General features: G+C 35.3%; 1 protein-coding gene across 1 annotated transcript in view; it reads left to right on the top strand.

Annotated features, from left to right (window-relative positions):
* Positions 1–3,558: 3,558 nt before the first annotated feature.
* The window catches only part of LOC120426777 (protein rhomboid), a 154,039-nt gene continuing 139,107 nt past the window's right edge, over positions 3,559–18,490 (top strand). The window contains exons 1-3 of the mRNA XM_039591550.2: positions 3,559–3,850; positions 4,018–4,041; positions 4,110–4,283. Of these exons, the coding sequence (XP_039447484.1) occupies positions 3,611–3,850; positions 4,018–4,041; positions 4,110–4,283 (438 nt within the window). The 5' untranslated portion in view covers positions 3,559–3,610. The remainder of the gene's footprint in view (positions 3,851–4,017; positions 4,042–4,109; positions 4,284–18,490) is intronic.

Raw genomic sequence — 18,490 nt, 5'->3', positions numbered from 1 at the left:
CATACCATCACCACAAAAAGCCATGCTAGATTTTAATACAAATACATTACAAAACGAACACAACAATAAAACCATCTTCCTGGCCCTGCTGCCCACACGATACTGATGCGCAATAATATTAATTACCACAATGACCCCCCACTGCATGCCTGACTTGAACATGAACACGAACATAGCACAAAGAGAACACCACAAAAATCCACCTTCCCATCACCACTGCTTGCACGATACTCCTTTGATAAATGTACGACTCGTGCTGAAAAAATCATCTTTTTGCAACTTGTAGCATAATAAAGCATGATTTTTTGTTATGCCAAAAGAAGGTAAAAAACATTGATGGTGCCAGGGGCGCCAACTCTGGGGGGGCACGGTACTTTTTGCCCACCCTAAAATTTGGCTGGGGGGGCAGCCCATACATTGTGCCCCCCCCAGAAATTTTGGAAGAAAAATATTGTTATTTTAAATATAAAAAAAAACACAGAAATAATAGAAAGAAATATCTAAAACTTAAATGGAACATTGTTTGTACACACGGATAGAATTCATGTAAGCGAATTTGTAAAATAGCTCAAAAACATTTGTTGTTTTCGAAATCGCTGAAAATTTTTGAACAAAATCGTTTACAATTTTCTGGATTTAGATTCATTTTTTTTTCTAAATCGACAACGTTTTATCTATACCACTGTGCTCTCTAGGAAAATCAGTAAGCTTAGTACAAGAGCACAGAGACATCGGTGAATGATTTGAGAGATGTCGTCAACATAGATTTTACGGATTTGCTCATAAGATTTCTATCTGTGCATGTTGTTCCAAAAACAAAACCAATAGGGGGATGGCGTCGCTATTTTTAGACCACGTTTTCCACTTTTTCTCATCTAAATCGACTACTTTATCGACTTCATTTTGCTGGGCGAGATAGGACGCCGTCTATTTTTAGAAGGTGACTCAGCACCTTTCCACTCTTGCACTTAAAAAAACCAGATACCAGCACGATGTAACGCCACGTCCATATGTACTTTTCCCAAAGTACTCCATCTGCAAACAAACTTACGCAAACTCTTGCGAAAACAATCATCAAGTTTTCAAACGCAACATTCTGCGATTTGTCATTGTAGATCAGGATTTAGCGAAGATAAACTGAAACACCTTTCAAAATGGTAATTTGAATAATTTGCTTTACATTTACAAAAATGCTTATAAATTCTATAATTTTTTGGGTAATTTTAGCCGAAAAATACAATTGTTTCAAAAAAAGTAAATTTTTGAAAACCAGCACACCGCTTTACTGAGAAACCGACAAATTAAAACATAATCTGAGACAATTCCACATTATAATCTTAAAAAAACAAGCAATTTATGGTCGATTTAAAAAATAAAAAGGCTGACAAGAAGAGTGCTAGGCGTCATCTAACCTAAGGCACTCTCCAGGATCCCTTCGAAAGATTGGCTGCGCTAGGGTCTGATTAGATTTAAAAAATAAAAAGGCTGTAGAAATTTTAACTGCACCCTCAAAAAATATTCCAAAACATCAGGGAGTAGAAAATAATACTAAAAATAGAACATTTTCAGGAAATCAGCATTATTGGCATTATTAAGTATTGGAAATCAATTTTTGGTTTGGTCGTTTTTGGTCGTATTCTTGAATTCTAAAATTCTACTCTTCTAAAATTCTAAAATTCTAAAACTCTAAAATTCTAAAATTCTAAAATTCTAAAATTCTAAAATTCTAAAATTCTAAAATTCTAAAATTCTAAAATTCTAAAATTCTAAAATTCTAAAATTCTAAAATTCTAAAATTCTAAAATTCTAAAATTCTAAAATTCTAAAATTCTAAAATTCTAAAATTCTAAAATTCTAAAATTCTAAAATTCTAAAATTCTAAAATTCTAAAATTCTAAAATTCTAAAATTCTAAAATTCTAAAATTCTAAAATTCTAAAATTCTAAAATTCTAAAATTCTAAAATTCTAAAATTCTAAAATTCTAAAATTCTAAAATTCTAAAATTCTAAAATTCTAAAATTCTAAAATTCTAAAATTCTAAAATTCTAAAATTCTAAAATTCTAAAATTCTAAAATTCTAAAATTCTAAAATTCTAAAATTCTAAAATTCTAAAATTCTAAAATTCTAAAATTCTAAAATTCTAAAATTCTAAAATTCTAAAATTCTAAAATTCTAAAATTCTAAAATTCTAAAATTCTAAAATTCTAAAATTCTAAAATTCTAAAATTCTAAAATTCTAAAATTCTAAAATTCTAAAATTCTAAAATTCTAAAATTCTAAAATTCTAAAATTCTAAAATTCTAAAATTCTAAAATTCTAAAATTCTAAAATTCTAAAATTCTAAAATTTTAAAATTCTAAAATTCTAAAATTCTAAAATTCTAAAATTATTAATTTCTTAAATTCTTAAAAAAATTATTCTTGCATAATAATTTTTAAATTTTCGATTTTTTAAACATTGATTTTTTTGTTATTTCTAAATTTCTGATTGTTTAAATTCTGGATTTCTGCTTTTGATTTCTTAACATTTTTTTAACCCTAGAATATTTTTGTACTATTTTTTTTAATTTTGGAATATTGAATTTTGTGTTTCTGTTATTTTTTTTCTTAATTGCAGATTTGAAAAATGGATGTTTTTTAAATGTGTATTTGTAATTTTAAATTTCTGAAGTTCTAAATTTTTGCTTTTTCTTTTGTTTTATTTTTAGAATATTTGTATTGTTAAATTTTTAAATATCTGATTATTTTTATTATTGACTGTTACTTTTAGAAAATAAGTGAGAATATGCCAATGAGAAGGAATTCGCCTTCCAAACATATAAAAAATTCCCCCCAATTCTAATCACGTTTTAATAAATTATATTTTTCTTAAAAAAATGATTCAGGATAAAAAAAAAATCGTATCACATCGTAATAAAAATTTTAAAATTCGTGATATACAAGAAACTTTCGATTTCGGAAAACAACCGTGCCCCCCCCAACATTTTGGACTAGTCGGCGCCCCTGATGGTGACCTTTTGATGAATAAAATTTAAACTATACGCCCTACCTGTAAAAATACATAATAAGCTTATTTACCAACAATGTGCTGTTAATTCAGGTGAAAATTAATTATTACTTTCTCACCCATTACGTTATAATTACACTTCGCTCTGCTTTCTCTCACTGAATCCCCCCAGGAACCCACCGGTGTTGGAGTCCACGAACTGAATGCTGCCAGCCTCACCAGAACGTGCCTCTAATCCCTTCTACCACCCCGTTCCAGTATTGCGTGTTGCAATTAAACAGTCCGCGGGAATTTGCGTGTTTGTCCGCAGTTAGTCCTTACTGACCACCCTGTGCGAACTTGGAGGCCACCCATCAACCAGGTTTACGCGTGCCAGGTTACGAATTGTTCCCGAACAAAAATGTTCACCAGCTAATTAAGTGGCCCGCGGGGTGAAGAATTTGTCGAAGAACTCAAAGCGATTCGTAGTGTGTGTGTGTGTGACGCGATGGTCCGAATTCGGTGACGACGACTGGAAACGACCTTTAAAGTGTGTGTGTGTGTGCGTGTGCGGGAGGGTGGGGGATGTGTTGGACGGAACAACCCGGAGCGAGCAGGGAGCAATGTGGTCCGGTTGTGATCGTGAGAGGGGTGGAGGAGCTGCCAGTGTGATAACCAAGGGCGACAGCCAGCAGGAAACGTTGGCCGACATCGAGCACATCTCGACGATTGCCGGTTCGCTCGGGAGCATCGGGACGATTTCGCAGTGCGGCGGCGATGGCGAGCCGGTCTACGAGACGGACCACACCGACCTCAACTCCGAGTACGACGAGGCGGAAATGCGCAAGGAGCTTATGAAGGACGTAAGTATGCTGCTGTAAAATTTATTTAAAAATGTTGAAGGTACATACAGAACAGTTATTCGCTGTTCATAAAAAAAAACTACTGAAAAAAGTTGCATGCTAAGACTATTTTTCGAAACTTTTTTTTTATACCATTGACTAACGTCTGTTTTTTTTTCAACTTCCAGAAATGGAGACAACTCTTCGACGCGGTATGTTATTGTCTCAGTGTATCATCCCAATCACCTTAATTACCCATCCGTTTCCCCCTCGCTCGCAGTTTGACCCGGAAGGTTTCGGCGAGATCCCGGTGGATGACTTCATCGAGTCGCTCAAGAGCCAGGAGTTCCTGGCGAACGTGCCGCCCAACAAGCGGGACATCTTGTACGACCGGGCCCTCAAGGCCAAGTCCTCGAAGGCGGAATCGATCTCGTTCCAGGACTTTGTGAATGTGGTAAGTGCAAGTGTACAGTTTTTTCTTCTCTGAGATTATTTTTCGTTTTCGGAATTCCGAGCTTATCGACGGGTCGTAAAAAATACCCTCCGCGTGGACCGCCGATGAGGAGGTTCAACAAAAAAAAGGAGAGGGACAAAATAAACACGGGTTACGATACTGCGGGACAGGGCCGGGAAGATCCGACGAGGGCACACATAATTGAGAGATGAAAGTGGCAGGACACTCTTGCGGACTCCACGGGCTGGTCCAGATTCTCACGCCACGTTTTACGACTTTCTTGTCGTCTGTCCCTTTTTACGGGGAGTTGTTTCTTGCCGCTCAGGTCTCTCCAGCGTTTTTCATAACTTGCTGGGCTGTGATTGATTTTGTTAGTGTTGTTTTTAAATTATATCACCTTCGGGGAGTTTTTCTTTGGGATGACTTTTTTTTATACCGGATTGGATTGGATTGGGTTGTCTGACACAGCGATCGATTTTAAGAGCTTCTAGTTTTATGGTTGTTTCTGCCCACGATGACTTCTGGGATTTTTGTTTGTTGGATTGGAAACAATTCAATTTTAAAGAATGAATCATGTGACGTGTTGTTCGTCTTGCTTGAATTTCACATTTTCGAACTCCTAGCGAATCACTGTACGACTACGTATATCTACTTTGTTGTGAATTGTATTGAAACATATAATTAAATATTAGCTAATAGCGATTCCAAAAATAATAAGGCAATTTTAAAAGCTTGTTGGAAAATGGAATATATGCAATTTAACGAAAATTTGTACCATGAGAAGATTTTTTGTGATTGATTGAGTGTCATAGGCAAAGTATTAGGGTTTTTATTTATTTATGTATTTATCTCCTGCAAAACAATCTGTTCGGATAACTGAATCATGCTTTATTTTATTCAACATTTTATTCACTACTACACTTGCAAGTGTAAAGTCACACGTCGAAAAATGGCCTGTCACATGTTGTAGATGGGCAATGTGTGTAAACAAAGTGAAATAAATGATTTTAAGTAGAGCTGACAAGGAAATTCACAAAAAAATCATTAGCAGATTGATTTTCTTGGAGAATTTTGGGAGCGATTTTCTTTTGCGTGATTCGCCTCCTCTCTCATTCGTGGGTGTGAAAAGAGTTCGCAAGTGAAGTTGATTGTTTTGCGATTACTCCATCCCTGGTCGAGGGTGAGTTGAGCTATTTTACAGCTGCCATTCGCAATTTTAAAGTGCAAATGTAAAGGGGAAATCTGCTGCCAAAAAATGTTTTTTTTCAAAATGATTTTATCTTCGATATTTTTTTAGTTGTTTGATATAAGTTTTGGGAAAAATTTACATACTTTACTTACTTTACTTACTTTACTTACTTTACTTACTTTACTTACTTTACTTACTTTACTTACTTTACTTACTTTACTTACTTTACTTACTTTACTTACTTTACTTACTTTACTTACTTTACTTACTTTACTTACTTTACTTACTTTACTTACTTTACTTACTTTACTTACTTTACTTACTTTACTTACTTTACTTACTTTACTTACTTTACTTACTTTACTTACTTTACTTACTTTACTTACTTTACTTACTTACTTACTTTACTTACTTTACTTACTTTACTTACTTTACTTACTTTACTTACTTTACTTACTTTACTTACTTTACTTACTTTACTTACTTTACTTACTTTACTTACTTTACTTACTTTACTTACTTACTTACTTACTTTACTTACTTTACTTACTTTACTTACTTTACTTACTTTACTTACTTTACTTACTTTACTTACTTTACTTACTTTACTTACTTTACTTACTTTACTTACTTTACTTACTTTACTTACTTTACTTACTTTACTTACTTTACTTACTTTACTTACTTTACTTACTTTACTTACTTTACTTACTTTACTTACTTTACTTACTTTACTTACTTTACTTACTTTACTTACTTTACTTACTTTACTTACTTTACTTACTTTACTTACTTTACTTACTTTACTTACTTTACTTACTTTACTTACTTTACTTACTTTACTTACTTTACTTACTTTACTTACTTTACTTACTTTACTTACTTTACTTACTTTACTTACTTTACTTACTTTACTTACTTTACTTACTTTACTTACTTTACTTACTTTACTTATTTACTTACTTTACTTACTTTACTTACTTTACTTACTTTACTTACTTTACTTACTTTACTTACTTTACTTACTTTACTTACTTTACTTACTTTACTTACTTTACTTACTTTACTTACTTTACTTACTTTACTTACTTTACTTACTTTACTTACTTTACTTACTTTACTTACTTTACTTACTTTACTTACTTTACTTACTTTACTTACTTTACTTACTTTACTTACTTTACTTACTTTACTTACTTTACTTACTTACACACCAAAATTTTTAAACTGAAATTCAGTAAACGATTCAGTAATTGAGATTTTACTGAATTCTCAGTTAACTGATATTTGTCACTTTGACAGATGATTTACTGAAATTTCCGAAATTTCAGCAAAATAAACGTCAAATTATTTTGCTGAAAATTCAGCATTTTTTTTTGTGGTAGTTTGACAGATCATTTGCTGAAGATTCAGCAATCGTTGCTGGTATTTCAGTTATCAAAATTTGATTTTGCTTGTCATTGAAAATGTTTCCAGTACTGTTATTTAAACATTTATTTCATCAATCGTCCAAACCTAAAAAACAGGTGGTTAGCATCGAGGCATTTGTTATTAACATTTTTCTTACCTTGGTTTCTAAAGATCACAATACAAAATTTAAAAAAACACAACATGTTTGAAAGAGGATTTTCTCTCGGCAGCATCCAAACAATAAGTCATAAGTGACATTTCAGTTTGACAGATATGCAGTTACTGATTTTTCAACAATGTTTTTGTTCATTACCGAATTTCAGCAAAAGTGATGATTACTGAATCGCATTCAGTTAATTATTTTACTGAAATGGCAATGCAAAATTTGCTGTGTACTTACTCTACTTACTTTACTTAAGAAGCTATTACACTACTGCAAACAAACAAACAAAATCGCGCTTTTTCGTGTTTGACAGTTTGCCAAACTCGCAAACTTGTTTGCGGCAAACTCGTAAACATGGCAAAATGTATGCAGGCTGACGTTTGTACAGACAAATCCAGGCAAGCAAACAAAGCAGGCAAACTGTCAAAAAGTGCGAGTTTGTTTGTTTGCTGTAGTGTAATAGAGGAGAAAATTGTGACGTCAGAAATGAACTCAAGTCACTCAAAGTTCATTTTGTGAGTGACTTTAACAGTTTGGCCTAGTTTGACAGATACCTCGTCCCCAGTTTTTATGTGGGAGAGAAAAGGAGGCGAATACTTTATGGAAATCATACCTGTCAAAATTCCTAGCCTCAAAATTTTGTCGCGAGTTGCTTTTCTCCTCTATAGCTCGTTTACTTTAATATGACGTTTTCAAGACAATATAAATGATTTCCCGAAAAACTAACCGAGAAAGTGTCTTTTTCATTTTCATGTTCATTTTTTGTTGTGATGTCAAGAATTCACCGCAATTTCCGAGAACTGGTCTGATTTTAAGCGTAAAAAATATTACAAAGTTTCAAAAAGGTTCAAAATATCTTGCGATTATTCGCACCTTTAATTCCATAATATCCAATCATTTAAAATTGAAACCAAATACAAATACAGTCGACTCTCTAGTTGTCGATCTTCTCGAGATGAATATTGCTCTACCTGTCATAAAATTATTCAGTCCCTTCAAATAGCATGCTTTGATTTTTCGTTCTATCATTTGATACGTCCCGCTCCCGACTTCTGTTAATAAAAACATATAATTATTTTTTATCAACAGTAACAAAAATTTACAGCTTAATTATTCTTCCTTGTGATTTGGGATAAATAAATAAAAAAACGATTCCTAAAAAGGCACTCTTAAATTTTTGAAGTGCTTCTGATAAAAAAATGTTTTCGATTTTGTTTTTTTTTGTTTACGTTTTACAGTCCAGATCCAGACTCGAAGCTATCCGAAGCTTTGATTATCCGAAGTTTTGATTATCCGAAGTGCGATTATCCGAAAGTTTGTATGGGACTTTAGATAATCGAATAACGAACAAAAACAAAATGTTCGTGTTTTTTATTTATTTTCTTACTTTCGACATCAAATTCAAGTTATGCCAATAGTAAATATTTTATCACCGCAATTTTGGCCGATATTTTGGTTCTAAGAATTCTAAATCACTTTAGAGTAGTTTTTTTTAGCTCAGCGATAAAAAATAAGACAACGATTTTTTTTTTCGTGATTCGATCATTCGATGTGAAATTTTTCCAAGGTTGTCTGTATTTGAATTTGAGATTATTGAACTTTTCAAAGAAAAAATATTTTATGGAATTAGTGACTAAATTCAATTTCGAAGTCTTAAACGTTTTTATCAATGATTCTTGAGTTGCCTTATGCCAGAAAAATGAAACACAATAAACCTATAATATGCTCGTCTCAAACCCGGAAATAATTCCAATTCTTCTTCCCTTTTCGAAACATATTTGACGTTTCGTTCCCCTGCTCCGACTATTGACACAACAGTGGCGGTGGTAAAAGTTTGTACAATTTTGAAAGGCAAATTCAACGCAAACACCACACACAATGGCGCGACCTCCCCTGGGATAGATTCGGCTCTAGGTTCCGACACCTAAGCCAACAATGACCATACAGCATCTGCGGCGGGTCCCAGCGTCTGATCTCCGTCCCGATGATGACAGATTTATAAAACTGTCCTTCTGCACTAAAGACTAATTGTGTCTAAATAGTTCTTCCCCCCGCACAGCACCATGCTCTTCTCCTCCTTCCCTTTGGGATATATTTTGTTTTCATCTAGCTTTTTAATTTTGTAAAATAAATTATCACGGCCTGCAGCACAAAGCGGAACGTCGGAGACCTCCAGGTAATCTTCTCCGGGTCACTTCGCTTTGGCCAAAGCCGAGTCAGCAGTGGTCCGGCTTCTTTTGAGGCCTGCCGCCGCCGCCGACTACGACGACTGGCTTTGGTGTCAGAAATCCAATATAAATTAATTCAGTTCTATTTATGGGAAAATGGAAGAATTACGAAAGGTAAACACATTCCTTTAAGGCGAGGAGACTCACCCGAGGAAAGGGCCCCTGGAGGTCGATTCCCGAAAGTCCCAAAGCCCTGAGAATGTCCTGCCGCGTTTGCCTTATCTTTGTTGTGCACCACGTACGGACGTGACGTTTTGTTATCTTAATTTTATAACTTTTTCGCTCGCTCTCAGTTTTGACCAAAGTGAGTTTTACCTTTTTTTCGCCTGACCTGCTCTATTCCGCAATGCCATTGACGACACCGCCAACCTTTCAATTTAGCCATGAGTTATTGCATTTTATTCTCGTTTTTTTTTCTTTTCGGCGTTCTTCCGAGAGAGTTACAAAAGCTTGAAGGTACCAACCAACCAACCACGCAAGATGCAACCAAAATAAACCTCCCATGTGCTGTTTTAGTTGTTGGTGTTGTTGACGGAAAACTAACCTACATCTGAGCATAGAAAGAGAGGGAGCTGTAAATGCAAAAGTTGCAACATAAAGTGTGGTGGAAATTCGGAACGTGATTTTCACACCTCGGACGTGACCAACTAGGTTGGCACGGAATTAACGCTCCCACTACCTACTATTGTTACGAGGGTGGCAGAAACGTTGATGGGTTTTGGTGGCGAAACTCCACGAGAGACTTGGAGGTTTTTGCTAGAATTTAACACGTTCGAAAACAATGCTGACATCAATTGAATAAAATTGTATTTCTTAAAACGACTTCAAAAAACGAAAACTTATGCTTTTGAAAATTTGCGATACAATGCGATGTTTCACTGTTTCCAGGAATATTCTTAAATTTAATGACTCTGAGACAAAAAATCACTCAAGGGCAGAGCCGTACCGTGGGTCCACGATGCCCTTGGCGAAGCATCAATTTGGCGTCCCTCCCAAATTTACAAGCATTTTGGTAAATTGATATTAACTTTCAATATGAGTTTTGATTTTATAATTACAATGAAAATTTATTATAGGAGTTATGTTGGCTGAATATTTTCTCAGATTTCATAAAATCGATATTGATAGCAGGTTTTTGTTTTTTTTTTAAATATTTTTCAGATAAATGCACAGAATTAAATGCTCAATCGAGATAAATTTTGCTATAACTTGTTAGCTAATTTTATATTTTGAAGCCTGCATAATTTTATTTGATCTAGTATTAATTTGATTGTGTAAGCAAAGAACTTTCCCGAATTCGTAGCATATTTCATTTCGTTAATTACAACGAAAAAAGAAAAAAAAAAATGCTTCTTCAAAATTGAAAAAAAAGGTCCAATAAACCAAATTTTCATTTTTTTTTCTTTTTGGGTGTTTTTTAACACCCCTGACTCAAGGCGGTTTCAAAAATACCCAAAAAGCAAAAACTAGAAAATTTGGTTTATTGGTCCTTTTCAAAAAAAAAAAAAAAAAAACTCCAGAAATAATATTTCGATGCCCGTGTGCTCTCATGTTAAATCTAGATAGGAATCCCAGCAAGCTTGGTTCAAAAGAGCACACTGGCACCGAAGAATAATTTTTCAACATGCAGTGGCAGTCAAAATCAAATCAATTTTGGCCTTTGCAAATATTATTTGAAGTTTATGTCCCTCGACTCCAACCAAAAAAATAAAAACAGGTAAAAAATTGAAATTACAGGCCACGGTTTCAACATTTGAATGAAAAAAAGTGTTTTAAAATGCATTATTTGCAATCATAAGTTTCCAAAATTTCTAAGTATTGACGAAATGTTTTTGTTAGAAAAAACAGTTCAAAAAAATATAAAGATACAATTTTTTTATTAATTTTGAATTTTTTGCCCATACGATATTTGAGAATATATTTCATAATTTTATTTTTTTCAATTATGTTTTGCATTGATTTTTTTTAACTGAAAAAAAATTGAATTGTTTTTCATTACAAAAGCTTTTAGCCGATTTAAAAAGTAAACAACACGGGTTAAGCTAAAACTGAAAAAGTGATGTGCTCTGAAAAACTTTTTTTTTTTGAACAATTAAAGTTGGTCTTATTGGTGAAAATTTACAGCAGTTTTCCAATTTTAAAGCTCTAGTATTTTGAAAAAGAGTATGCAAATTTCAATGCACGAAGTTGATTATAAAAGGGGAAATCGAGCTGAAAATATTGCAAAGGCCATTTTTTTCAACTCGAGAATGTAAAAATTTCAAAAGAAAGGTATATGTTTAGAGCGTCCAATTTCCCGGGGTTTCAAATTTCCCGGGAAACGGGAAATTTTCAACAAATTTCCCGGGAAATCCCGGGAAATTTGAAATTTATCAAAAATTATTCTGATCCTAGTTCTAATGTATATTTTGCAACAAAATTGTATAGAATAGCATTTTAATTGGTCAAAATATGTGTGAGGATCAATGAGTGCCTTGACTGCTTGTAAAAAAAAACATACAGTTTAAAATTCGTTCAAAATATTGAAAAATTGTGATAAGTATTTTTTGTTAAGAAGTTGGTATTAACACCACAAAATTGTTTAAAATTTGTCAGTTGGAGAGAATATGATTAAGAATAATATTGATAATTAAGTTGAAATGAGAAAAATGCAGTAAATATGTTTTTCATGGCAAATATTTATTCCAGAACAAATCCTACTGGTTTAAGCTATATATTAGGGTGGGTACGGATTTTGAAAAGTTCTCAGATCAAGTTCTGGTGTGGTTCCCCTTGTAGGGCATACCCATAGGGACTCTCACGCCAAATTTCAGCTCATTTGGTTGAAAACTGGCTTGTCTCAAGCGAGTTCAAGTTTACATGGGATTTACTATGGGAAATTTTGAATTTTCGTTCATTCGCTCCCACAGGCCTGGGGAAAACATGTAGAAACTTCTAGGATGGTCAGAAATGAGCGGAATCGTCTGGGGAACAACTTTTCCGAAGGAACCAGGTCGATTCGTTCAACCCCCATCGAGCTCAACGGCAACACATCCGGGGTTTTCGGAACCAACGGTTTTCCCCAGAAAAGCATCAAATTTTCCTTAGCATGCTATGAATGCTTGATGAACAGCGCGACGCCACATGTCAAACAGCTACCACGTGGACTAGCATCGCCTATAAAAAAAATACTTTTTATTACTTTTTAAACCATAGAATTATCATTTATGGTGATCAGGATACTATTTAGCTGTATTCTGAACCTCCAAATATGAAAAAAAACTGTTATGGTGCAAATTTTACAATCACGTGGTAGTTGTTTGACACGTGGCGTCGCGCTGTTCATCAAGCATTCATAGCATGCTAAGGAAAATATGATGCTTTTCTGGGGAAAACCGTTGGTTCCGAAAACCCCGGATGTATTGCCGTTGAGCTCGATGGGGGTTGAACGAATCGACCTGGTTCCTTCGGAAAAGTTGTTCCCCAGACGATTCCGCTCATTTCTGACCATCCTAGAAGTTTCTACATGCTTTCCCCAGGCCTGTAGGAGCGAATGAACGAAAATTCAAAATTTCCCATAGTAAATCCCATGTAAACTTGAACTCGCTTGAGACAAGCCAGTTTTCAACCAAATGAGCTGAAATTTGGCGTGAGAGTCCCTATGGGTATGCCCTACAAGGGGAATCACATCAGAACTTGATCTGAGAACTTTTCATAATCCGTACCCACCCTACTATATATAATACGAAGTAGTTTTCAAATGATTTTTTAATAGTTCAGCCTAATAAATGACTTTGGTTAAAATAATTTTCATAGCTCAAAAAGTTGTTTAGTAGTTTCATATTGAAACCTCTTACGCCCTTGGTAGCTCTTGTGCTCTATAAATGTTCAACTTTAAACTGTAATTCCTCGAATACTTTTGAACAAATTGACGTAATTCTGCTTGCACAACCCTCTTTGAGACATTTATTGAAACCAATTTAATTTTCATCTAATTTGGTCATGGTAAAAAAACAAAAGAAAAACTTTTTTTGAAACTTAATTTTGATCTTGGCGGAAAGAGGTACCTTTTCAAATGATATAACATCAATTTTCGTTTAAAAAGATTACCAAAACCATAATGATTTATTTTTATTCCATTAACTCGTAGTTTGTGTTGCCCCACAAATAATTAAAATCTATTCTCAGTTGTGAATACTTCAGAAATTAATGTAATCTAAAAATAAAAAATTAAAATGGAGTTTTTAGACGAACTGACAAAGTTCAATAAGAACAGCTTATTGAATTTAATAAAAGAAAATTGAGTTCTTTCAATGCCAAAAACTCAAAAACGGGAAATATATTTTTTTCGGGAAAACCCTGGAATTCCCTGGAATTTTTTTCTCGGGACGGGAAATTGGACGCTCTATATATGTTTTAATGGTAAAATAATTCCTATTTCAAAGAATCTCAAAATATGACCACAATTTTTTCATCATTTGGATGATTGTGATTCACAGCCAAATTAACGTGAAAAAATCATATTGCGCCTTGCAGCAATTCTTAGAGTTTTGTATCAATCGTGCTAGACATAGATTTTTTCATCACACTGCTTTGCAGGACTGAGAACTGTCAACTTTGCGCACTTTGCACCGCAGGAGAGTGCTGCGGAATAAATGTCATAACAGTTGGCAAACTGATTTTCCATCACACTATCAAAACAAATCTAGTGCATCGACTTCTGACCACAATCTAGTCTCCAAGCTGTGGTAGCCGAGGCAGTTAAGTCATTGAGATGGTCTGTTAAAGGTTCCTGGCTCGATTCTCGCAGTTGGAAATTTTGAGTTATTTTGACGGGGTTTTTTTTTCTTCTAATGAGCTCGAGGGCATAATTCTATCGGCCACTTCGAGCTGTGTTCGAGTAGGTAGTTCTCTAATAACTCACACGAAATCGGAAAAAGTTGAAACCTCGTCCTTACGGGCTTACGGGTAACTTTTGCCCCTGATCTAAGGTCCGTTTTTTGATATCTCGTGACGGAGTGGCGGTACAACCCCTTCAGTTTTGAAACATGTGAAAAAAGAGGTCTATGCGGATCAAATCCGTACAGTTAGAGGTTTTATTAAAGTCAACCCTCTGCAAACCAACCCCGCTTTCGCTAAAACTCAATTTTTAATAATTTTGCAAGTCTGATTTGTTTTATGTAACTTTGCCAAAGTTAAAAAAAAGTAAATAAAATAAAAGAAAAAAAATGGGAATTTGAGGGTTGTTATCTCAATTTATGGATCAGTTTTGTTTAGAATTTGCTGATCAGATAAAGAAAATATAATTGAAAATAAGCAGGCTCCAGAAGATTTGGAAGAATTCATAACATAATTCCAAAATTTACAATGTCTTTTTTTTAAATACATTTTTCGAAGATTTTGCCTGCAAAATTAGATCCACACAGAAAAAAAATGATGGTAATATTCATCAGATTTTGTGGCAAAATAAATGATAAATTATACCCCAAAAAATGATGTATTTTCATCAGCTTTTGATGAATATTCATCAGGTTCACATTTTTACACATTTTTTATGTAATATTACACAAATAAAGATGTAATATTCATCCTACCAAATTTTCAACATTCCAAAATTCAACTTTTTTTTTCTTTGTACTTTGAAAATATTTTTGGCTTATTTAAGAACATTGCATTTCAAAATTATAATTTTTTTTCTAAATTAAAGTACCGTGAACTGGAAAGGCATTCCTTTTAATGTTTTCACAGCGAAACAAGTCTGAAACAAAATGTTTCCCAGAAATAATTATTGCAATCAATTGTCAACCAATTGCCAAATTTGAAAGCTGCAAAATCGTGTTATAAATATAATGCTCCTTAAATGCAATCCTATAACCAAAACTGACTTCAAATACGCCAACCACGACAGCCTCCTCAATCAATTACCCTTCGTAATTTGTCATGTCATACGAGACGTGCTAAAAGCTAGAGCTCGCTGGCGCGCACAGCTCATTGCTCCAAAGCCCGTAAAATTGCCGGAAAATTGCGGCTCAAAGGTGCGAAGCGAATTCGGTGTCAGCACCCTAACTAAGCCACCACACATGGCTATTTTGCGCCAGATGCTCGCGCCGAAAGCCGGTCGGCTTTTCAATGGGTCTTTGGGCCATCGCAAATTTCTTTGTTCTGGGGTCGTCCATTCATGAGCGAGATGCGACGACGACGACGACGGCGACCTCCAGGAAGGAAACTCCGGATGCAGCGTTCGGAACTCTCGGTAGAATGTGCATCAAATCGTGCACATGTTGGGTTTCGCCCTATTAATAGAGTGCGGTGATAGTTGTTATCTCCCCTCGTGAAACGATGCGCGGAGAGATCTACAAAGGAGTCCTTGTTAGGACTGATAATTAAGCAAATTAAAACATGTTGCCCTGAGGTAGGCAGGTAATTTGATCTGTTTTTTTGTCTTGTCATAGAGCGTTGAACCGTTTCGATAAGGCCTGGCAACCTTCTTGGGCAGCGCACGTGCTCCACAGCACACCCGGTCCCCAAGGGATTTCGGTTTTAGTTTGGTTCCGATCATGAAATTCGATTACCTACACCGAAGAGAGGCAACACGCCAGATGACACGCCGTTGTCGCCACCCCGGTGCCGTCTGCCGCCTCTCCTTAATGGGTTTAAATAAACAAATAACTGAAACCACTTAGTCTATATAAAGCGCGGTGTAAAGAGTACACCCAAGAGAGATTGAGAGGAGCTGCCTCACAATTAGTCTAAATAGACGACGAAGAAGTGAGAAACGATGGCTAGCAGACGACGACGGTGTGCGTGTGTGTGCGCCATCTCCCGGAGGGCCAGAACCAGAATCTACACCACAGAAGAAACAGAAATCATGAACCCAATCCATCCATCCCAAACCAAACCAAACCAAGATATCCGATGGGAGAACTCCACGCGGTGTTGATTGATCCGCTTTCAAACAACTTTCAACCCCTTTTTAATCATCTCGTTTAGCTCTCGCGAGGAAGCACTCTTCCACGCCGGAATTGGTGTGTTTTGTCTGTTGTCAGTTTGATCTATATATTTTACGCGTCTTTCACGCAGAGTCGTATCCCCCGGCCGTAACAAGGGCCATCCAGGACCCGGAGAGTAATGGAATACCCGATTCGACTGGTAGTTTGACAGTTCGCTCCATAAGAAATACATTGCTCACTACCAATCGCGTCGGGTACTCCATTGACACAAATCGACCCCGATGCTGTACTGGAAGTCGTGGCAGGGCACGGCTAGTTGAAGGTTGAAATATTACAGCTGCACTTTAAATTGAGTTGATGGGTTTAAATTTGTTGATAATTGAGACGAATTTTGGGTGAGAATGTCAGTCGGAGATTTCGGTTAAGTGATTTTTGTTTTAGTTTTGTTTGTTGGGAACTTTTTAAATCTGAGCTGTACTCAATTGGGTCCTAAAATGAAGCTAAGATTGCTGATATTATTGTTTACAGCGATAAAGCTTATTTTTCTGAGTACAATGACCCTTTGTACGACCACAAAGAGTTTAAAATGGATTTTTAAATCAATTTTGAAAAATTAACCTCGCGGTTCTTCTTGACAGAGGAGCTCCTACTTGACAGTTCGTTCCAAGGGAATCATAGTTGATCCATCGAAAAAATGTTGTCTTGTCATTTTTTTTTTGCATTAAAATGAAAAAAAAAGTGATCAGAAATGGTTTTTGATCGTGTTTTTTACCGTTGTACATAAAAATTGACATAGGGCTTTAGTACCCAAATGTCTATCCACTTCTTGGGTTTGACAAATTATATGAATCATTCTCGTTTGAAGTTCATAGAGAACAACAAGAAATTTAGTCGTTTCAGTAACAACTTTTTAAAAGGGCGAAACCCTCAGCTGTAAACAAACTGAGTTTTCGTCAGAATCATGAAAAGCGGAAAAAAACTGATTGCAAAACACCCTCCAACATCTCAAAATTCCGAAACTACGTAGTTTTACAAGCAAAAATAAAAGGGCTAATCAACAACATCAATCAAAACAAACCAAATTGAGTTTCTGCCTTTGTGTTTTCACTCAATCACGAGGAGCTAATGTAGAGTTTTCTGCAAGTTCCTAAATTTTCTTTATAATTTAGTGAATTTTAACCTGACAATCCTCAAAATGGATCAAAATGTATGTTTCTGATGTCTCTGATCACTATTCCACAACAAACACAGATTTGTATGATCCTAAATACATAACATTTTAATTTCAGTTAATGTAGTATCGGATCTCGATTACCATCTGCTGCAACCTTCCATCGGATGAGGAAGTAAAATGTCGGTTCCGGCCTTGGTTGTTAGGCCGTTAAGTCATTCCAGGTGTAGGAGTCGTCTCCATGTCATAAGTACAAACAACACACCAAACCAAGCCTACTCCGGTGGAATCGCTGGCGGCGGTTGGACTCGCAATCCGAAGGTCGTCAGTTCAAACACTGGGGTAGAAGGTTCCTTGGAGTAGAAAGAGGTTTGGGTGCTCTCCCCATTCAAGCCTTCGGACTCCTAGGTTCGAGCAGAAACTTGCATAGAGACCACAAAAGACCCGCGGGTCGTTAATGTGGATGGTTTGATTTTTGATTTTTTTAAGGATCGGATCTGGTCTGGATTCACAATCTAGACATGAAGGTCCATAATTTACCGACTCCTTATGATGGCTTTCTAGACCAATTTTTTTTTTATCACTGAGGTAGCAAATATCACTGTATTATCATTGACTGTAACGTTTCACAATGACAAAATAGTTGTTTAACCACTTTTTTCTTTTAAAAACCCGAACAATGAACAAAACACAAAAGGGCTAATCTTTTGTTTACTTCTGCTTTGTGGCGTAACCAGACGGGCGATGCCGTTGTTTTGGTTGGGTGGGTGGCGAATACGGTGGGGCGAATTTCTTTTTCTCAATTTTTAATAGCAAAAATACCTTAATTAATTTCAAATTGCTCTCTATGATGAAATTATTGCTTTTATGTTTTGACAAAATTGATGGTTTTCATGCTTTTTTGTGAAAATAGGAATTGATCGAAATTGCAAAATTTTGAATGTTGATTTTCCCGAAACTACAGGATTGTAGGTTTCGCCCTTTTGAAATGTTGTTACTGGTTTGTCTGTACACTGAGCAAAAATCCCACAGCTTATCGAAGTGTTCTACACATGATCTGACCCTGCTGTACAGAGCACTCAAATATCAATCGCAAAACACTTGAATTTTGGGCACC

The sequence above is a fragment of the Culex pipiens genome, chromosome 3 (genome assembly GCF_016801865.2).
Source record: "Culex pipiens pallens isolate TS chromosome 3, TS_CPP_V2, whole genome shotgun sequence".
NCBI classification, from domain to species: domain Eukaryota; kingdom Metazoa; phylum Arthropoda; class Insecta; order Diptera; family Culicidae; genus Culex; species Culex pipiens.
The sequence above is the reverse complement of the archived record's forward strand: the minus strand, read 5'-3'. Positions and strand labels throughout refer to the sequence as shown.